General features: G+C 39.9%; 1 protein-coding gene across 4 annotated transcripts in view; it reads right to left on the reverse strand.

The window, feature by feature from the left end:
• Nucleotides 1-277: 277 nt before the first annotated feature.
• The window catches only part of SETBP1 (SET binding protein 1), a 383,210-nt gene continuing 360,188 nt past the window's right edge, over nt 278-23,299 (reverse strand). For all 4 annotated transcript variants that reach the window (XM_050767821.1, XM_050767820.1, XM_050767823.1 and 1 more), the window contains exon 6: nt 278-5,778. In XM_050767821.1, coding sequence (XP_050623778.1) covers nt 5,159-5,778 — 620 coding nt within the window. In that variant the 3' untranslated portion in view covers nt 278-5,158. The remainder of the gene's footprint in view (nt 5,779-23,299) is intronic.

Below are 23,299 nucleotides of genomic sequence, written 5' to 3' on the forward strand. Positions count from 1 at the left end.
CCCTTTGATCACTTTCAGCAGAGGCCTGACTGGTTCTATGAATCAGCCCTGGCTTAGTGGCCAGTTAGTGCAATACTGTATGAACAGTAACCCAGTAAATCAGACTCAACTCTTACCCAGAATGTACTTCCCAGTATCATACAAAAGAGATACGTTTGTTAAAATGTTCTCAATGATTCTGTATCCAGTTGGTGTGAGCAGAGACCCCCAAATGCTATTAAACTCCTTAGTGATGTGAACCAGATGGAAAATAAAACAAAAGAATTCACAACTCATGTTAGACTGAATTGAATGTCTTTAATTTCACACAATGAATAACATATGAATAGGATTAACTTTTTTTTTTTTTTTTTAATAGTTAAGTGCTCTATACTGTGCTAACCTGATCTGGTAGCGAAAAAGACTGAGCTTTCTTTTAGAAAAAAATGTTTAAAACCCAACATCTAAGACCATGGAGGAGCATGACAGTAAGCATGCTAGATGTATCTACGCCTCAAATAACAGCAAGTCCATGTTCATTTTAAATGTACAAAAATGCTTTATGAATAAAAACTGTTACAAAAAGAACATTTCAAACAATGTACAATTTTCTTGCCTCTATATTCAATAAAATACAAATACATTTTTTGTTCTAAAATATGTTTACATACAATCAAAGTAGAACATGCAAATTACACTTTAAAAAAGGCTTTTAAAAACCACTTATGAATACAAACTAAAAATTAGCCAGCACGACTTGTAAGACAATCTTGTGCCCCATTTTTTTCTTTTGAAATATATATGTACATATTTAACACATCATGTGCATTTATTATTATTTAAGAAATAGATTTTTTTTTTTTTTTTTTAAAAAAAGGAAGAAAAAGAAAGACACCAATCTAGGGTGGAACTGCCCTTCCACGTTGACCAGTTGGCAGCTCCTTTCAATTTCCCCCCTTTAGTGTTTATCAGACCTGGGCAAGTGGGCAATAGATATCCAGGAAGTTTCTTCCTTGGTTGATATGTGCTTCTAAGACTGTTCCCCAAATGACTGAGTCCAACAGGGAAGGAAGACTCATCAGTGGGGTGAACTCTCCAAGAAACAGGAGGCAGAGAGGACCTGGTATTGTGGAAAGAAACTTTAAGAAACACCAAGAAAATGCTACGGTATATTACAGTTCGAGTTTCTAGGCACTGTGATGACATTATCTGTAAGCTCTGGCATTTGGACCACTGTGATACTATAGGGTAGAGTTGAGAATAACGTCTATATTTATCTACTTTTACATAACAAGAAGGACTGAAAATCCTGCAACGTAACACTTAAATGGCTTTTGAGGCATTTCAGCTTCTGCCACCCCTCTCTCTCCATGCTGCAGTTGGTATTTAAAGGCTTTGGAAATATGTGTATAGACTTTAGACAGTTCCCAGGTAAATCTTTCTAGTGATAGGAAAAAAATATTCTCCAAAAGCTCATTATCTGAATATTGTTGGGTAATAAGCTACAAGAGGGATTTTCTACTTAAGTCTTAAAACCAAATCCTTTATGATCTGCATGTAGTACATCACCTTATACTATAATTCTGTCACCACTTGCTTATCATATTTATAGACCCAGCAATGTGCAGAACACAAATTCTGACTGCCATTGAACATGGCCTCCTACTCCGGACAGCAGCCAAATTAACATGCTAATCTTCTGCCAGCCCTTAGTCACCTTCTCTGGGTTGTTAGTGGCTGCTGATTCCTGGTCCTGCCAAGTCACAAACCAGCCCCTGACATGCTTTCCTTTCCTTTGACCTTTCTTCCTTGGGTTTTCGCCAGAGCTGGGCTATTTGAAGAAGTTAAACTTCTGTTCCTCTCATTTGAGATGAGGGGTGGAAGAGTAAGTAGCTCTTCCAGACACTTAGCCAAGTGGATTAAAGATCCATCATCACCTTCAAGGAGGCTTTTGTATCTAGATTTCATCCTTTTCTCATCACCAACCAGACTCCTTACAAGTGGGTCCGCATCTGCTTACTGAAGTCAGGTCATCCAGAAAACAAAAACTAAAACCAAAACCAAAACAAACAAACAAACAAACAAAAAAACCAGAGAAATAAAAATCAAGGGGTTTCTTTAATAATGAAATATTTTGTGAAGCTGTATATGGAGTACCATGTATCCCAAATGACCTCTTCTCAAAAAAAAAAAAAAAAAAAAAAAAAAGCAGCCCCACCCAGAAGACAGTGTTGGGGGGCCCAGAGACCTCCACCATCAGGGTCAGGAGAGTTGGGTTTTCTTCCCAGCTCTGCAACCAACTGCCAACTGTCTGTAAGCTGCATTGGCCCACGGCTGAGCTGAGTTTGGACAGGTGGGGAGAGGCTAAAGGAATTGGGGGTAGTTAGAGAATAAGGAAATGGTTGTACTGATGAGTTAGGTAAATGAAAAGCAGAATAACATAATGTGATACTGAGAGAGGAACTGGGTGGTGGAGAGAGGAAGCTGTGTAGGTGACCGAACTTGCTTCCGCCTCCAAGCGGCTGTTTCGCATGCCTCAGCTTTGGTCCTCTGCAGTATTCCAGTCTATTCCTAGGGTCATACAAGTAGGGGATTCGAATTTAACTCACATGACCACTATAGACCAGAATTCACGTGTAAGTTGCAACTCTGCTGTTAATCTCCTGAAATATCTTTCAGGGCTTTGGAAATTCTAATGTACCCCAAAGCTTTTTTGGAATTTCTCACCTACTAGAGGTTAATGTCAATTAAACTTTGGGTCCTTATTAAAGAAGTTTGCAGAGTGCCAGCTCATCTTCCTCTGCAAGAAGGTTGAGTCTGCTTATAGACGTGGCTGGAGAGACAGTACAACACAGGAAGGAGGAAGGGCAAACGAAAGAAAGAAGGAAATGATTTCAAAACCCAGGAAGAGAAACCTCTTTATGGCTGAATTGGAATGAAAATGGTTGCTGTTTCTTAGCAATGGTGGGGTGAGAGGGGCTAATTTAAACCTTCCTCTCAGGTGACTTTGGAACCACTCAGACAGGGCTTGGGAATGACGAATTAAAAATGGCTGCTTTGATTTTGCTGTTTAACTTGTGTGAAATGCCAAAGGTCAACCAAGGTCACAAACTGAGTATCTAGAATATAAGCTTTAAAGTAGAGGGGAATGCCGTCCTTTAAACTTACATATTGCTAATATTAAATGCGACTGACCTAGCGGGCAGCAAATGATGTGAAGTCCATGGTGACAGAGCACAATAGTATGACTATGTGGGTAATTTCAACCAACTCTTGGTGCCATAACGGAGCAGTAATGTTTGCAAGCACATTAACTTGGAATTTAAAAATTTACTCACATAGATACCCCATCACTTATTCTCTTATGTTGCCAACAAAAATCCCTCTCTCTCTCTCTAAGGAAATAATATTGTGTTCTGAAATGATAATACAATTTCCAGCTGGTCCCAACTTCCCGTAAAGAAACTTAATTTGGAGGTAAACCAGATATTCTAATTCCCATTAGAAAATTTAATTCTCTCTCTCAGTGTCTCTTTCTATAATCTACCATGCCAGGTGTTTGATGTCTTGGGGAAGGTAAGGGGGAGTGAGGGAGGAAATTGAAAATACTTATTTGAAATTTCCACAATCTGACTTTTAGAAAACATCTACGGAAATGGAATTCTTCGTATTCATTCTGAGCCTGCTTAACATATTTTATTCGGGCTGTGGAAATGGATAATAGAGATGGAATATCTGTCCACGCTAAACCAATGGTTAGAGTACAACTTGGATGAGAAATGTACAGCTGAAATTGACCATTTAAAAGACGATTTGTCACACACAGTTTGCATCCATGCAGACTGATAGATTTATAATTACATTATGTACAATAATGTTTTAGTTTATTTAAGGCAACCACAATTTGGATACTTTGTCCAAGGTGGCTTGATATAATTGAAGTGGTGATACCCTTTGAGCATTTTATTTATTTATTTTTCCAGATAAGAACACTTACTCCCATTTGCTTTTAAGAAATAATTATCCAGGGATAATGGACTTCTTCTATTGTCTTTTTGTTTCCTTTTTTTTTTGAACAACCTATGACAATTATTCGTATGAAAAAGATCAGGTACCAGGGCATTGCTAGACACTTGTCTTTCTGGTGGGTCTGGGGTGTCAGTTTTTGGTGGCTTGTCAAGTTATTCTATTTGCTGTGGGGTATTAAAACCATTTTATTCTGCCTCTGCTCTGCTGACATGTTTTAAGTATAAAAATAGCCTGGTTGACATCTGGGTCAACATATCCTTGGCTGCTCTGCGTAACTTATTAAAAAGGTTTTATCAATACTGAGTATGTTTCACAATGATTGGGATTCAAAGCCAGGTTCTTGGAACAGCATGCCAAGGTTGAACTTTACAGCACAGGTTAAGAATTGTATTATTTAAATGTGTACCAAGATTAAAAAAAAAAAAGCAGCAAGTACGTCAATGAAAAGATATATGGAAGTACAACGGGCAAAGGAAAAGTAGGAATAGACAACGCTAAAAATCAGTGTATGTGCGACAGAAGAGGCACACAGAACATGAATGCGGGTCTAAGGTCGCCTATCACTAGAACTCCACCTTCTGATCACACAATTCCATCTGAGAAACTGTACGGTTAAGGGAAAGATTCAGGTCACCTGAAGATGACGTTGGTACCCCAAAGCTTAGCAGAGCTTGAAAATCAAAAGAAATAAAAACCAATTAAATGGAACGGGTTACAGCAATGCCAGTTGAGCAATTTGCAGCTTTTCTCCCCTTGGAATGTTTCCTAATTGAGGGTGTTTCCCTTTCGATTTTCCTGGCCAGCAAATGAAATCGGAGTCGAGGGCGCACTTTGGCAGCGGGAGGTCAGGAGAGCGCCACCATCCTGCTCCTCCTGGGGGCCTTCCGCTCGCCTGCGGACGATCCAGCCGTACTGAAGCGCCGCGTGGTGGGAGCTGCGGTGAAGCTGACAAGCTTCTTCTGAAGGTGTCTCCCTGCTTTGCTTTCCTTAGAGCTCCTGATGGCTCAGCCCGTCGTCTGGCCGGATTCTGCCTGCCCGGCTTCTGGAGAGAAGGGCGTGGGTGTCCCTGCAGCCGGGGATTCCGCCCCCGCCCACTGCGCTTTCCACGTATCAGTTCCCTAGGCCCCAGGTGCAGACGCCCAGACCCGCCCTAGGGAAGGACCTCGCTCTCACTCCCTCGGGACTTCCTCTGCCTTTTGGCTTTCACCTCCTCTTCCTGGGGAAGGGGCTGCTGCGGGGGCGGCTGCTGCGGGGGCTGAGCGGGGGCCTGCGGTTTGTGTTTCCTCTTTCCGCCTCGGGGGGTCTTGGGTAGAGGGGGTGGTGGGGGTAGGGGCGGTGGCGGCGGTGGCGGTAGGGGCGGTGGGGGTGGCGGGGGCAGGGGCGGCGCCTCCCGGGCCATGTGGATGACCGCTTCGATGGTGGCCATGATGGTGTCTTGGCTGGCGGCGGGCTCCAGCACCAGCGGGCTCAGGCTGGGCTTCTGGCCCCTTTTGCTGGGCAGGTCGATGCATTTTTCCAGCACCGGCATTTGGTCTCTGGAGTCCTCATCGAACTGGGTGGGTTGCTTCCTGGGACGCCCGCGCCTCTTCTTCACGAAGTTGTTGCCTGTTTTTGATTGTCTCTGCAGCCGCTTGGCCTTCAGGATCTTGTTCACGTGGTCCAAGTTCTTCTTGGTGGATAGGATCTTGGTGTAGTTGCACATCTTCCGCACTTCGCACTGGATGGCTTCGATCTCCCGCCGCTTGAACCTCTTCTTCAGGGAGGAGCCAACTGCAGGAGGGGAAGAGAGAAGAAATTGAGCACAGGATGCAAGGTTGCCTTCAACCCAGCCTCTTCACTGACAGCTAGCATTCTACTTGGCTATAAAGATTATGGAGAATTAATGCTATGGGTATTAAAATAAAAATAAACATTTCTCAAATATTCATTGTGCATGCAAAGTACTTCTATTTACATTATTTCAGTCCTCCCAACAATTATGTGAAATATTGTTGTTCCCTTTTTAAAGATGTGGAAACTGAGGCTCACACTGTTGAGGTAAACTGGCCTAGAGCCGTGGGACTCAATGGCAGAATCACAATATAAATCTTCCCATTGTTTATCTTATTATACAGGTAATTTTTTATTCACCCTTTTGACATTTGATCTGATTCAATTTAGCACAGGATTAGACTTTCTCTTTTTGTAGGTGTTGGATGAATGAAAAGGCACATGGGCCTCCATATCAAGCAACTGGGATCATGCAGATATACTATCGATCTCATAGAAGAGATGCCTTGGCTTGATCAAGAATAAGAAAATGTAAGTGAACCATTTTATTCCTAACCCTTCTCCACTGACACAGGGAGGCCTATTTCCTGGAGCACTCTCCTTATCATGGCATCATCTCTCTGTGCTTTTCCCCCAGCGTTCTGGACTACTCAGCTTGCCTGATGGCATTCAGTTAACCAGGTCCTTCATAACCAGTTCATCCTCTGGGAACCTCAAGGGAAGTATCAGCCAGGTGTTTCTGAATCATTTACACTACCCCTACCAGGCTGGCGTTTGCAAAGAGCTCTTTTCATGTCCTGTTGGCCAGCTGCAGCTGCACCTCTATTTTATGAGCCGAACTTCTTGTCTCAGGAAGTCCTGCACTGCTGCCACTAAATGGCCTTCAGAACTGCTTAGTTTTGAAGTTCAGACAGCATAAAGTGTGAATGGCTTCAAAACATAGCCAGCCATTCCTCCTGCAGATCGTTCTTTCTCCTTGTGTTGTTCATGAGCAAGCGCATGTGTGATACCTGTCTGCACACACACACACACACACACACAAACGGGCACGTACACTCACACAGACTCCATGGCTCCACCTTCAAGGTGGCCACTCCCCCTGGCTGTTTATAAACATAATAAGTGTGTCTTCACCGAGTTCTTTGCTGCTATGATTTACGCTGCATGTTCAGCCCGAAAGGAGCCCACGTGGAAGACCTACGCATAGAGGGGAGTGTGGTGCATTTTATCATTTTGGTTTGTTGTTTCCTCCCATAATTTTTTTTGTACCTACTAATAGAGAAGCAGAATAAATATCTTAAGAGAGAGGAGGAAAAAAGATGCTTAAAACATGGATACCATTCTCACTTATTCTTGGGTACTCCCACTTGATTCTTTCCTCTGCTTTGTCCCATTTCTCTCTCATGCTGTGCCCAGCACAGATTGCCAGGAGGGTTTTATTTGAAGTTATTTACACCCCCAGCTTCATGGAGTGGGGAGAGCTGAGTCCCACAGGCCAGGTCAAAACGTTACTGCTTTTGGCCAAAGGTCAGTAAGACTGACCGAGCAATGAATAACTACTCAATGATCTTTAAAATAAGTTATAAAGATCAAAATAGAACAAAGCCAGAGTGAGCTTCCGACTATAAAAATAAAATTTTTGTAGTTAGTTTTGTAAAAGAAAAAGGTTGCCTGGTTGTAAGTTATCAGAGGCAAGAACCAATGCTTGTCTGTCTTTATGGCCCTCAAAGGGCCTAGCAGGGTGCCTGGTATGTAAAAGAGATTTAAGAATTGTTTCTGGACTGACAAATCAATCTAATCAGGCCTTGTAGTCATATTCCCTAGAAGAGTTCTAGTTTGAATTTTTAAAGTGACCATTGCAAATATAGTTATACTAAAACTTAGCCCACCTCCATGTCAGTGACAGATAATTTACTTTGTCCACATAGTCCATGAGTCAATGGCAACTAGTCAGTAGTAATACTCCACAAACTTGACACTATTCCAAGCAAAGGTTTCATTTACAGTTTGCCCTCTCTTTAGTTTATATCAGCCATAGAGGAAGCAAATGCTATGTGATATGTTATATAATATAGCATGAAAGTATAAGGAAATCGCCTTGCTGACATGTAATATAGCATAGAAGTATAAAGTAAATCAATTAATTGGCAATACTGTATTTGACTGAGTTAAGCTTGACGGAAATACTCCATGAGCTGCAGGTCATTTGGGGAAAATACAACCAATGGATTGTCGCTCTATGTGTTGTCTTTTTAATGTGAAATGCCAAAATAAATAAGTAAATAAACAAACCCCCAAAACAAAATCTCCAAACCAAAATAAAGAAATAAACAGAAACATAGCAGATAGCAGCTAATTCCATATTCAAAAACATGTGCTGAATAACTTTTTAAGTCTTTGCATTAAAAAAGGATTATGAAATAAAAATTAATTCTGATAGTGTAAATCTACCAAACAATCCTAAAAAATGTCAAAACAACTCTTTTGTGCCCACCATTCACATTTAGCAAATGTTAACTTTTTGTCATATTTTTTTTTAGTAAGAAAGAAAACATTACAGATTGAGGTAAGTCATGGCTCCCTTCTCCATTCCTTTCCCTTTCTTTTTTATGCTTGTTTTAATCCTTTTGTTGCATATAGATGAGCTCATATTGGTAAAAATTAAAAATCTGAATCTACCTAGTGTTGGTAATGATGTAAGAAACTGGGAACACTCACATACTGTTGGCGGGAGTATAAACTGTTATAATCATTTTGGAGAGTGATTGGGCAATAACTGTTAGAGTTGAAGATGTACACATTCAATGTCCCAGCAATTTCATGTCAAGCTTGCCTCCTTTACTTATATATAACAGGAGGCAAAAGTTATATAAGGATGTTCCTTGAAGCTCAGTGTATGATACAGAAAACTGAAAACAATCTAATTAATCAACTGTGATACATAAAACAATGCAATATTATACATCGATTAAAATGAATAAACTACACATAAATATATCAACATGGTTAAATCTTACTTAAAGAGTTGAGTAGAAAAGGAAATCACAAAAACATGTTTAAGTATACTACTTACATAACTTTAAAAACACACATACTTCTTGAACTTTTATTTTATCTTCAGAGTCCAGTTGTGGAGGTTTAAAGTGACTGCTGTGTAGGAGATCAGCTGTGAGTCAAATACTTGGTGGATGACTCACCTACTACTCAACATCTACTTCTCCCCAAGGCAACCTCACAGAGTTTTATTAAGCCTCTAGAGTAGGGTTGTCCAACAGTTTTCTGAGATGGTGAAAATGTTCTCTGTGTGTGCTGCTCCATAGGTAGCCACTAGCCACTTGTGGCTACTGAGCACTTGAAATGTGGCTGGTGTGACTGAGACACTGAATTTTTAGTATCACCTAATTTTCATTTAAATAGCTACAGTGTGGCTAGTGGCTACCCTATGGGGCAGCACAGCTCTAGAACTACCTACCTTGAAATACAGAGGACAGAAGACACACAGGGATTCATTCAGTAAATTGCGGACTGTGGGAGACTCTAGGCAAAACAACCTGGTGTCTTCAACAAATAAATTGCCGGGCAGGGGGAAGATGAAACTGTGCATCAAAAGAGACTAAAGAGATAAAGTGACCTTATTTGGATGACAGTTGGAACAAACTGTTAAGAGAGATCATGAAATAAATGGAAATGTGAACTATGGGCATTTCATGATATTATGTAATTACTGTTAATTTTCATAGGTGTGATATTTGCATTGTGATTATGCTTTTTGAGTACCTATCTTTTAGAAATGCCTGTGAAAATATTGATAGATGAAATCACATACTATCATCTGGGATTGACTTTAAAATACTAAGGAAGGGAGGAGGTAAGTGGAAGTATTGATGAAACAAGATTGACTGTAAGTTGATATTGTTGAAGCTGAAGTTGATATTGATGGGTACATGAGGTTTGTTAATGCTATTCTGCTTACTTTGATGTATGTCTGACATTTTCCATAACACAATGTTAAAAAACTATAAATAAGTGGCAATAAAGCATCTTAAAATCTTAGGGCTGGACAGTGCTCTAATTTTCACTCTCTTGGGGCTTTATTTTACCTAAATACTTTTTGAAGAATAAGAGATGTCCTCAATGAAGGTCATGCATCCACCATCTCCCTAGAAGGCTTAGCTTGTAGCTGCCCTCCTGTTTTAATGGCATAGAAACATGAATGAGTTCTCTGTGTTTTATGCTTTCACCACCTGCATAAATAAATATATGTCATGAGCCAATCTCCATTGATGGCATCAGGTATTATGACAGTATCCCTCTGTCTTTTGCACATTATAATCTTTGGGGTTTTTCATATCTACTGAACATCTGAATTTCATTTATTTTTCCTTTATGTTTGTTATCCAAACTTTCAGTTCAGATTTGTTATCCCTCTGTGTGAACAATAGCAGAGTATGGTATAGTAGAAATGACTGTGTGTAGAAGAAGCTGGAAAACAAGGTGAACTGAGATAAGTCCCTTAACTCCTCCATCTCTGTTTCTTCATCTGTTACACTGGATGGTGGAACCAGATGCTCTTGGAAGTTCCCTTCTATATTTAGTTTGCCATAATTCTTTTCTATACTCATTAGCAGTTGCATCCCCAGATGTGGGGCGGCTTTCTAAAACATTTATTCATTGAATAATTCTAAAATATTAGTGTGTGGGGAGAACTTCGGACTTGGCAGCGTTTGATATTCACAGATCTTTCTCCTTATTGCTTATGATTTCACTGTCCCTCTAAATGTTTACAGATTTTTCTCTCTTCAAATCGTTTCATTATTGGACAGTCATTTCTGGGCTCTTGCTGCAAGATTGATTCCATATTTGCTCTCCTTCCTATAATTGTCCTATATCTTGCCTGCTCTTTGTTAGTTTTAAAGAATAATTATTGAGTGGCCCAGGCAAAATGCAAATTCATTTCTTCATAACTCAGCAATACAAATTTTCTTTCAGACCCTATCTATATTTGAAATTGCCATGCAAATGGTTGAGCTGGTTTTGGTCCAGATCTAGACATTCTATCTTTTCACTCCCATTATCAGAAGATTGGCTCATCAGCATTCTGTTGATTTTGTCAAGTCGGTTATGGTAACTAGAGAATGGACTTAGCACTGCTTTTTGGATGCAGAATTTGTATGTATAGTAGGCCCCCTGAGACAAAGGCTAACAAGGCTTAGTTATATAGAAGATTCCCAAGAAATAGATACCCATGTTTGTAGACTGTACTTTGCCCATGTACAAGACACACCCTATTTTACAAGAAAGCTTTGGGTGGATTGTGGAGGGAGGCAAATTCACCTCTAGACTCCTTAGAGTTTTTCTTGCTGTTTGAATGTTCCTAAGGGGAGGTGGAAAGATGTTGAGGAAGGCTGAACTGCCTGGAGTTGGGGTGCATTTCAGGGCAGATAGAGCTGGAATATCCTGTGCTTTAATCAAGGCGGAGAGTTGCAGTGTGAATTGCTTTGTGTGCTGATACATGTCAGAAGATTCTCTGAAGGCAAAGGCCACACCTTTTTTTCTCTACTTTCAGAGTTCCCAGCACAGGCCCATCGATACAGCAGTACCTGATCTGGTGCATACTATGTGGTCAGCAAATACAAGCTCAATGGCATTCAATTGTCTCATGTTCTCCAATATAAATTCTGCATTTTATTTATTTATTTTACTTTGTACTTGTGCTTGCCTTGGTAATGGTCTCTTATATTCCTAATGCTGCTTTTTATTTTTAATGGGGAGAATGAGGTAACCTGCCTTGGCATGCAAACTTTCTTCTTCCATCCTTAGAATTTAAATTAACCTTCTATAGTACTGGCCTTAAAAGCTCTTTTGAAAAAGATGGCAAGTTGCCTCTGCTGGTGAGGCCTCTGCAAGGTAGGGGGCATCCGAGTTGCTGCTTGTTATCAACACAAGTGCTAGAGGACTGCTAAGTTTAAAGCAGCAATTTAGAATTAAGAGTTAGCAGATGTGGGGGATTTGTCATAATATGATGGTGTTTTCATTCTGTTCTTAATATCATCTTAACATACTTTGGGGTTTCTTTGAAAACATGAGTAGCTTGTTTGAAGTATAGTAACTGCTTGACTATTCAACAACTTATTCTTAGGGGTTTATTGTGAAAGAACTTTTTATCTCAGTTGCAATGGCTTGAAGGACTCTGGTCTGTGTTCTATTCCTATTTCACATTTTTTCTTGGGACAAGGTAGGAGGAGAGGTGGGCAGACTGGCTGATGGACAGGTGAAGCAGTGGGGTATGTAGGTGTGAGCATGTTTATGTGTGTGAGCTCTGAAGTGGGCTAGGCCACCAAATAGTTAGTGTCCCAGAGCAGCTCCCTAATCTTCTCAGGAATGGTGTTGGATTTAGAAATCGGCCTAGTGCTCTCCTGCCCCTGCCACCTTGCCCACACTGTTCACCTCCTCTCTGCCTCTCTAAATTAAACCAGCAGCTTCCCAAGTGCACATTCCCTCCAGAGGAAGCCAGACAATTTACTGGGCTGCAGAAAGAACACATTAATAATTTGTATTTACATTATTTATATTTTACCTAAATAATCCTCATGCTTAATAAACGGAACTGCAGCCATGCCCTGACTTGCGCTGCCCATCAGATGACAGGTCACCTGTTACACTTGGGCATGAGATTCCTGGGAGAAGAGGAGGCCATGTGCATTCAAGAGGTTGACAGGGGATCTCACTGGTTAGTTGCTTTCAGGGTGCTGTCAGTGTCCTATATTTTAAATTTGTAGCAGGCCAGCTCACGTGGTAATTTTAGAAAAGCAAGACTTTTCAACAGAAAAAAATTTCAAAATACTTTGTAATGAGATGAAGAAGACCCATACAATATTTTATATACCACACAGAGTTCTGTTGGTTATTTCACACCAAACTGTATACACGAGTGGCCACTTTCAAAGATGAATTTGGCCGTTTTCTTGTACAAAAAGACAAGGGTTCCAAATTTTCTTAACTCTTCTAGGCTGTCAGTAATGTTGCCCTGCAGATGATAAACAACAAAACACTTAATGTCCCTTTACAGTAAACTGGGTCAGAAAGTAACCGTGTTTGGAAAGAAACTCATGCTATAGAAAGAGCAGCTTTGGAAATTTATTGCAAATGTTTCCACCATTTGGCAATTTTGTTGCTGAAAACAATATAGCCTATAAATCCCTTTAATCTGCAAATCTGAATACCTTGTAAACAGAACTGACTTTCAAATGAAGAGTTGGACTAAAAAATATGGACCATCTAATTGTTAATAAAGAGGATGGTTTGCCAAGTTTCAACAAAAATCTTGTTTAACTGATAGATGAGATTGGAAAAAAAATAGTACTGATTTAAGCACAGTCAACAATCTACTTTATTCTTTTGAATCTATGTGTATGTGAAATATTCTTTATCCTACAACATCTGCTAACAACAAGTATTGAAACAAACTGAATTCAGAACGAGAACTTTAAATTACTTATCACAAGTGCTTAAAAAAAACCCCAAGATTTTTGAAAACAAGTATACAAACTCAATTGCTTGGCCCTCCTTAAAACACTACTAAAAACACTTAAATCAGTATAACATTTTGATAGCAACAAAAATATTTTTGTTTTGTTAATAATAGGTAAAATGAAATTTAAAATTATTTTAAGAATATATTTCAAGTTGATCTCATCCTGTTAAAGTTTGTATTTAAGAAAAAGAGGGCACGTATTTTTAGTATGTATTTAAATGGTGTGACTATTCAAAATTATGTTACTAATATCACTGCATGATCAATAATCTGGAGCCCACTGCTTTAAAGTTATCCTTTCTGTTTTAAAAAACTCCTCAAGAGTTTATTCACTCACTTGGTATTTAATCCTCAAAGATCTTAACTAAAGCTTCTTGAAGACAGCATGTGTTGTCCTTTTTCATACCTTTCAAAACAAAGAACACAGTTCCTGTGTCATAGTAGGTGTTTGATTAGTATTTCCTGCTAGACTGTTTCAGACTGTAAACTCCCGGAGCCCAAATTCTGGAGATCATTTATCTTTATATTCCCCAGAACACCTTTAACTGAGTGGCATGCCATTCCATGGCAGTGAGGGGTGCCCTATCCATGGAGAGCTCCTCGAATGGGATTTAATGCTGACATCCTTTATTTGATTAGGCAATTCACAGGTCCTGGTCTGTAGGCTTTCAGGGTCCTTGACTTCTCTGACCACGAGGAAATAATGCCAGTTATTTCATGGGCCCATGGGTTAGACAAACCACCTGGGACTTTGGACAGATAATGACAGTGGCGACTCATTCCAGAGAGAATCCAAGCTGAGTAAAAACATTACTAGGTTGCTCAAGGGACTTCTAAGGAGGGCAAGCCGGATTTTGGCAGTCCTGAAAAAACTGGGCAAAAGAGAGACCTCAGAGATAAGAGAACCAGAAAAAGATGAGATTATAGCTCCCTGTAAGGTGCATCATGAATATTCATCACAAGGGGTTGCCCACCATGGATGAACAGAGGAGTCTTTTAAGTTTGGGGGATTTTCTGGAGGTGCTATTTATTTATAAGTTACTTGTAAATAGTCAGCCGGGAGTGGTGGCTCACGCCTGTAATCCCAGCACTTTGGGAGGCTGAGGTGGTGGATTATGAGGTCAGAAGTTTGAGACCAGTCTGGCCAACATGGTGAAACCCTTTCTCTACTAAAAATACAAAAAGTAGCCGCGTGTGGTGGTGCACACCTGCAATCCCAGCTACTCGGGAGGCTGAGGCCGATAAATTGCTTGAACCCAGGAGGTGGAGGGTGCAGTGAGCCAAGATTGCGCCAATGCACTCTAGCCTGGGCAACAGAGTGAGACTCCATCTCCAAAAAAAAAAAAAAAAAAAAAAAAAAAAAAAACTAGGCTTTTGGTAAGGAGTGAATTGAGAATGGCAGCACTGGTAAACTGAGAAATACGAGGGCATTTAGCCCTCCTCTGTTTCATTCAACTTTGGCTTTTGTTTGTTGTAATGTGGATCAAGTCCCAACACACTGATGAGACAACATGGAAGGCTGGATAGAAATGTAGTTAACGCCAAAAAGTTTGAAGCTACATCTGTTGAGTCTCACAGCATGCCAGTTGGTCACACAGCGGGGGTGGTTGCACCCTCTCAAAGGGCTCTTTATATTTCTTTTTTCTTTCCTCTCAAATGTGGTATCACTTTATCCTTAACCATAAATACCATCTCTTATATAATACCCCAACTATTATGCATGCATGTTCTTACCTGATTGTGAGACATTTTCTTTGTCTCTTTAAAACTTTGAAAAAAAAAATACAGGGAAGAACAAAGAAACATATAACAAACATGAACACGGGCTCAGATAAAATAAGTCCTGTTGACCATGCTAGAACTTCAAGAATTACATATAGCGGTAAGTATCTCTGTTTTGTTTTTTTCCTGGTCTTAATAGTAACTGCATTTGTTTACGTATTAGCTAGCATACTTGGCAATCTGATGGAAAACATATTGACCAGGACCAGGACATTAGAAGAATGAGGTTTGGATCTTAGCTCATCACCCCTCAGTTCTGTGTCTCCAGACAAATCTCTCCATTTCTTGAAACGACCGACCCTTGATTCTCAATAAATATAAATCTATAAAAGTCATATACCTCCAAGTTTTCTGTGCCCTAGGTAAGACATCCTCAAATCCTTCATCTGTGTTTCCTATCAGATGAATTCTAGATCAAAGCAAATTCTTCATTTTTATCACTCTCTGGAGATTATGTCATCTGCTAAAGTTGATCTGAAATTTTAGTGCCTAGAATTGAACTGATTTTCTAGATACGAAGGATTAGTACAGAAAAATGGGTTTGATTAATTTCTGTGATCAAGGCACCATGCTTATATTAATAGAAGCTACATTTTTAAAAAACTGCATTTTTTTTCCCCCAACAACATCCTACTGTTGGCTCATGTTAAATGGAGGCTCAATTAACTCCCTTAAACACTTTCATATAAACAGCTATCAACACTGGCCACTGCTATGTGGAATTGGGTGTTAAGCTTAAATGCAGGCCTTCTATTTAAATCTGCAAAGTTTAATTTTATTAACTTTGTGAATTAATATTCTAGTCTGTTGTGAAAATTTTGAAACTTAATTTTGTTTTCTCAAAGAGTTCTCACATTTTTAGGAATATTCAGAGGGCTCGAATACCCTAAAAGTTAATGTCTCTCCTTTTAACTACCTCTGGGCTGGATTCAAGTAACTAAAAGCCATGCTATCATTTTTTCTTTATTGAAGTTTCTAAAGAAAAAGATGTCAATTTACAAATTAACTATCTTTGTATTCTCCCTAAAAACAATAAGAAATTTACACCAATTGTTTTCGACTTTCTCATGTCTGTTTGGTTAGTGGAAGATGGATGTACCACAGAAACAATAACTTTGCATAGCCTACAGGTGTGTGTGCCCAACTCTATTATTTCTGTAAGTGTCAGAGAGGATATTACGTCTGATGTTGAACAGGGAAAAAAGTCTTGCATTTTTCTTTTATCCAGAGGCAACTCTTCTGCCCTAGTGAGAAAAAAAAAAAAGATACAAAACAAAGCAATACCAGGCATTGTTCCAGTGCGCACAAATTTCCACTGGAATTCAGTTTATAATTCAGTCTTAAAGCTTTTTATGAACACTTCATGTCTTTGTATATTCCACCCATTCTTTAAAAGTCCAATTAAGTTCTCTTCCTAAAAGCCATCCATGGACTCTCATTTCAGCATTCATCTGTTTGCTCCTCTCTATATTGCCTGTATCTCTCTGATGGCACTTCACTTAGTCCGTCCTCTATTATGATTATGGGATTAATCTGTATTAACACTCTTCTTAAATTGTAGTTTTCCTAAGGGACAAGGACCTTGTCTTAGCAATTTGTATTCATGCTTGGAATAAACATTGATTCAGGCCCAGTTTGTGCCAGGCACTATAAGGGGCATGGAATGTTGTGCCTTCCCCCTAGTGAGCAGCACAGAGTCTAGCTGACTTACTTGAATTGAAATCAATCTGTGTGACCTGACTTGAACAGCACTTACCATCTATTTCATAAAGTCTGTGTTTGAGGCATGAAAGGATGTTTTTGGAGATTCAAATCACTGTCAATTAAATTAGGTCCTCACATATTTCAGCTGTTCTCTACTCTGTTCAGAGCACCATTAACTGAAGTCTCTCAGTTAGAACCAAAAGTACTGTGAAATATAGACCAATATCTAAACTTCATTCCATAAGAGAAGTGGAGTTTCAATGACAAAAACATGGACTAAAGCAAGTCTGGAATTTATTGAGTCACTAAGAAGACCAGCTTGAACACTTAAGGACATTAAGGATGTTTAAGAACGTGAAGATTGACTGAAATGACGAGTCCCCTGGAAAAGGAACACATGTACATATTATACATTAGAGGGAGAGAGAGAAGCAGGGGAAGGAATGGTCTTTTTTGTTGTTTTTAAATAGACTTTTTTAGAACAGTTTTAGATTCATAGCCAAATTAAACTAAAGGTACAGAGACAGAGGTTTCCCATATATTCCCTTGTCCCAGCACATGTATAGCCTCTACCATGAATGGTCTTTTCATTGCCAAGCATGTGAATCAGAATCATAATGGTTTATTATGGGAGAAGGGTCATATGCTCTCTTGGCAAATATATATACATTCACATTCTGAGTGCTATACCAGGAGTTTTTTGAAAAAAAAATTGCTTCAACTTTTTTCTTTTTTTCAAGTATAAGCTTGAACAGACTCAAGACGGCAAACACTCCCTCCTCAATTTAAGATTTGACAATTTAAGAAGAAAAAGCTCATTCATCATCTTTCCCTTTTAGAGACCATAAATTATTGGCTCATACGCCATGTGGCTTGGATTCTAGGAAAAGTTAGTGTAAACAAATCCAAGTTACAATGCGTGGAGTAGGAGAGTGAGTCATAAACAAAACACAGACATATGCTCTCATATAAATAAGGGCCTGGATCATCAGCTTCCCAGAGTCTGCTTCCCATTAATTACACAACAAAATGAACTTTCCATATGTAAAGCCCAAATCACTTAACTCTGGCAACTTGTATAAGACAAAGACCAGGATTGTGACTATGTAGGCACTAACAAAACTAGATTTCAAAATAAAAAATGTCCTTTCAAAATATCTTCAAGAAGATCCCCTGGAGGAGAATTTTTGAGTAACAAAACTATCCCCAGGCACTCTGGGAAGACTGCTTGGAGGCTGATAAGGATCCCTGCTGAATTTATAGGTAATATTAGGCACATTCTCTTTTGTTCTGTGTCCTGTCATTTTTCTGATGCTGGCTAGCCCTGGATCCCGGCCACACAGAGTTTTCACACACATTGCTGGGACCATTGAAAAGTTTCAGTTCCTTTGCTCAGTTCCTTCTCGCTGTCTTTTGAAACTATCCATTGGTAGCACTAACTTATATTTCCTGATTGTCTCATGAAGACTATCTGGTCTCTTTTAGTTTAAAGAGGTATCAAGGAAAACATAACTCCTGGGGAAGAGTATTCTTCAATAGGTCAGACACTCCAAGAGAGGTGGAAGTGAGGTCTTTCCTTACGTCCCTTTCAAAAGCTGATTCCATAAAATAAACTAACAGAGTTAGTTCCAATGGACATTAAAACAACAGATCTTAAACTTTAGGTGTCCTGGATGGGGGAAAGAGGAGGAAAAGGACTTTTAGCTCTTTCCTAGTTGTGGGGGTGAGGAGGTAGCTTTCAACCATTCATACACTCGGGGACTATTTTTGTAACATCTATGCTTTGTGTCATACCTTACACCATAAAAGGCAAGTAGAATGCATTGCTCTTGCCCTCAAATGAAGGTGACGGGGAAGGAACTAACATTTCTGGAAAACCTACAGTGTATGTTGCAGTATTTCACATATTTCCTCATTTACCTGTGATAATAACAACCACTTGAGGACCTTGATTAGTATCCCTTAGTTTCTTTACAGTACAGAGATGAAAACCAAGTATTTTTTTCCTAAGGGCACACATCTCAGAAGTTGTGAATGCAATAATTCAAGCAATGGCTGTCTCATGTCAAAGCTAGTTTCATGCTATATTTCCTTAAGAAAGCAAAGAAGACAAGGAGCTAGAAAAAGACTGATAAAACCTGAGTTTCCTCATTAATTTTATACTCTTGTCTGTACTGGAGTGCCAAATTTCTCTGAATTTCACCATCTCGAAGGCCTTTTCCAACCCCCTAAATTCCATAATTAAATAACAGAAGATATTACTGCAGATGACACATCATTGCTGCTAGATTAACTGTTCCTGCACATTGTTTTGATCCTGCTCCAGTTCAATGCCTTCAATTGCTCCTTGTAGGGAGCCAGACATTCAAGATACTGAGAGAAGCTGGTCAGGGTTACGAAGAAAGGTGGGAGGCAGGGCATGGTAAACACAAGAGACTATGGCACATTTAATGGACAAAATTTATCCTATTCCAATCAATTGCTGCCAGTTAAAAAATCTGAGCCCAAAGATGATAGTTTCATAAAGTCAGAAAGCTTGATTATTATGTAAATCTTCTGATGTTCATAAACTGCTAATTAATTTTTTAAAATTTACAACCTTCTGTAGGCCAACCAAAACACAAGTGTAGACAGCAGCTGGGCCATGGCTGTCATTTTGCTATCATTGCCGGTCAGAATAGTGACCCTGTCTTATTCTAGACTTTTGGGTACTCCATCTTCTGATCTCAAATTTCCCTTCCAGACTCATCTGCCATTATTTCCATATGAGTGCTGTATTCCTATCTCCTAGCTTCTGTCTGCTTACCTAATTCAGTTTATCTTTAGAAGTCCATCTTAACTCTTCTCTTCCCAAAAGAGAAATCTCTTAGTACCATTCAGTTGAAATCAACTGCTGAATAATAGTTCTGTTAGTATCTCAGATTGTTATTCGATCTATTCATTTAAAAATACTATTTGGTCATCTCATGTTTTGGAGGCAGGCCTTCCCATGTAGTGTTAAAGCTCTTCTGGGGCAGGGGCTAATCTTCTATTTGTATATATCATAGAATTGAGTGCAGTGTGGCAGGCTCTTAAAAAAAAGGTTGACAATTTTTAACAAAGTCTTACAGATGTTTGAGTAAGATGAGATTGATATAGTCACTAATGCCTTCAAGAGTAGGGGGCTTGGACTGTGTCCTGTGATAAGAGTATTTGGAAGGGAGAGTGAGGATACATATCAGTTTCTAAAGGATAGTTAATGGATATTATGATCTAAGTCATCACATGGCTAAATTGTGACTTCACATGATTAAATCCTGACATGAGATAACTTCAGTTCTGACATGAGAGGGTTTCATAAAACACTTACATGTTAAGTTTTGAATATGTGATTGGTGTTTTCATCTCATATTTCATTTCTTTCTTGCTACTGCCTAGAAGGCAGAAATTATTTTTCTCATTTCATTGATGAGAAAACTAGAACTCAGAAATCTCAGTGAGACTTTGTGACTTACCTAAGGGGATGGATTAAAAAGTATGGCAGTACTGTAATGAGGACTCTGCAATAACCCTGACCCTTGAATTTCAAATCCAGTTTCACTCTGCCTCAATGTGGTGGCCAGAAAGAGTCCAAGTTTCCTAGTTCCCAGTTAGGCAATATTTGTAACCCTTCTGGCCTCAATCTTCTCATCTGCAACATGTGTTTGGCAAAGGTCCCTTCTAGTTTACTGTAATCCAGGTTTGTCTAGTCTGTTCTATTTGAAGCAGCAGGAGGAGAGTCCTTGGGAGGATATGTTGGGATGACTCCAGTGTCTCCCAGGGAGAGAATGGAGAGAGCAGACAGGTGAGTGCTCTCTCTCTCTCTCTCTCTCTCTCTCTCTGTCTTTGTCACACCTGTCTCACAATCCTTAGTCTATTCTCTCTGCCTGCCTCCTTTCTCTCCATGCCTCTTCTCTGTCTCTCTGCCGTCTTAGACTGACTACAGCCTGCCTGGACCACTCAAGATCATTCTTAATGACAGTCATTACATAGTTCTGCGTTGCCTGAGGCCATTTCTGCAGCAATAGCAGGAAAGATTTTGCCCTGCCACTCCCTACTCCTGTAGTTGGGCTCACTATGCCAACTTTATTGGAACCAAGAAGTTTTTCAAAAACTCTCCATTAATTACAGGAACCCCAACGCACAGTGCCCCCTTCTCATTAACACAGTTGCTTTCAGTTGCCACTAAATTATCTCGCCATCATGACCCCCACAATCTAATTAGACTTCTGGAAATGGAAAGTGCCAGTGAACAAGGCAGGCGCCACACTTTCATCTTAAAACTGATCATAAAATATTTGTGCCCTTTCGTTCTTTGCCACATAAACTCTGCCCCTATAAGAGTCTCCTTCCATTCTCTCCCATTTATAAAGAGGAGCTTGAATATTTGATATAAAATGAGTATCTTAATAGAAATCGCTTCACGTATGGGAGGTTTTCTTTTCTGAGTGTGAGGTCATTACAATAATCGCACCTGACTCCCCAGGCATCTGATGCCTCACAGCCAAACCTCCCACTGGGCTTCAATGGAGGTGTGAATGATACTATCACTGGGAAGAAGATAAAATGTGTTATTATCCTTACTCTATTTTTAAGAGGGTCTGACTGTGGCATGAGGTGTTGGGAGCATAATCTGTATGAAGCATTCAGAGAAGATAAATTGAGTTAAACTTCTTAAGACACAGCACTTTCAAACCTGTCATTAAACCTCTGTATTTCCTAAAATCTCAGCTCTAGAGAGAAAATAATTAGCTAAGTGAAGTCCAGACATGTCTATTGAGTATCTACTATGCACTCAGCATCGTGCAAGGTTCCTGACATTCAAATAAGATTATGAGTTGCTTAACAGCAAGACTCCTGGCTTTTGCTTCTCTTATTTTCATTCCGTACATTCCAAGGTTCTGGGAATTGAGATGCCCAATACTTATTGAGTGAGACAAAACCTAAATAGGAAATGGTTGCTGTCCTAGTGAAACCAATACTCTGGCCACAATGCAAGACTAACACATACAAAATAATTAAAGTACTGCATAGGCTGATGCACTCTCCTGTTTTCCATTGAGTGGCCTATCCTGAAACTCTCACAGAACTTCTGAGTGAAGGAAGACACATATGTGTGCATATTCCTCCTCTCTGAATAAATACATGCTTTTGTAGTGCAAGTACAATGCCATATAGGCTGAATCCTTAACTCAAGAATAATCATTGTCAATACGCTGGGAGACTAACCAAGGGCTGGGCTGCTGCTATTAATGAACAAAGGAGGCTGGAGGGCTCCCAAGTTGCTCCAGGTTGCTCCATCTGGTGAACTTTCTTAGGGTGGTTTGCTGCTTCTGGATCTGATATAGAAACTGAAGGAAAATCACTGCTCCTTAACTCTAATGAATATTAGAGTTCATACACTCTAGAATGTATCTTTTCATGAATGAAACACTTTTGTGCAGGAAACAGTTGTTCAATACACTTTGACCAATATTTAGTGATTACCTATTGTTTGCCCACCTCAGTGCTAGGTAAAGTTGAATAAGATCTGGCCACAGGGACTATGCGATCCTCTGGTCCACTGTGGGACACAGGTGGAGCACAGACACTGTATTAAATGTAGGAATCTATGATCAGTGAGCTTATAGGGAGCCAGTGAGGCACAGAGAATGTGGCATTCAACTTGACCTTGGCGTGGTTCTCAGTATGAGTGTCAGGGAAGGCTTGTTAGAGCTGAAGGCACCTATGCTGAGGCTTGAAGAAGCATCATGAATTAGCCATTCAAAGGGCATGACAGGTGGGCAAGTGGGACAAAAATAAAAACAATCCAGGGAAGAAAACAGACAACAACATCAACAATAGCAGCAGCAAAAACAGCACCCACTTGTTGAACTCTTACTATGTATCAGGTACTTTGCTAAACATTTCCCGAGGATTATCTCCATTATTCCTCACCACAATCCTTGACTCTAGGTGATACTCTTTTCCCCATTTTACGGATGTGACCACTGAAGTCTTGAGATCCCCCAGTTGGTGAGTGGAGCACTGAGATTTCAACACAGGCAATATAAAGTCAGAACACATGCATTCAACCAGAGCATTTCATGGCCCATGTGTGGTATATAGAAAAAATGAGCCAAAACTTAGAAACAAGGCAAATGGAAGGAGACAAGTCCTTTTGGGTCTCCCCAAGGATTATTAACAGTACAGGAACATGTGCCTCTGTTAGGCTTGCTGTCCACTACTGATTAAAGGCTTGGAACCTGCCAGTTTCTTTTTGGCAGGGAGGATGGATCTTGCTCTGTCGCCCAGGCTGGAGTGCAGTGGCACGATTTTGGCTCACTGCAACCTCCGCCTCCCAGGTCCAGCAGGTTCAAGTGATTCTCCTGCCTCAGCCTCCTGAGTAGCTGGGATTATAGGTGCCCACCACCATGCCTGGCTAATTTTTGTATTTTTAATAGAGATGAGGTTTCACCATGTTGGCCAGGCTGGTCTCGAACT

The sequence above is a fragment of the Macaca thibetana genome, chromosome 18 (assembly GCF_024542745.1).
Source record: "Macaca thibetana thibetana isolate TM-01 chromosome 18, ASM2454274v1, whole genome shotgun sequence".
Classification (NCBI taxonomy): domain Eukaryota; kingdom Metazoa; phylum Chordata; class Mammalia; order Primates; family Cercopithecidae; genus Macaca; species Macaca thibetana.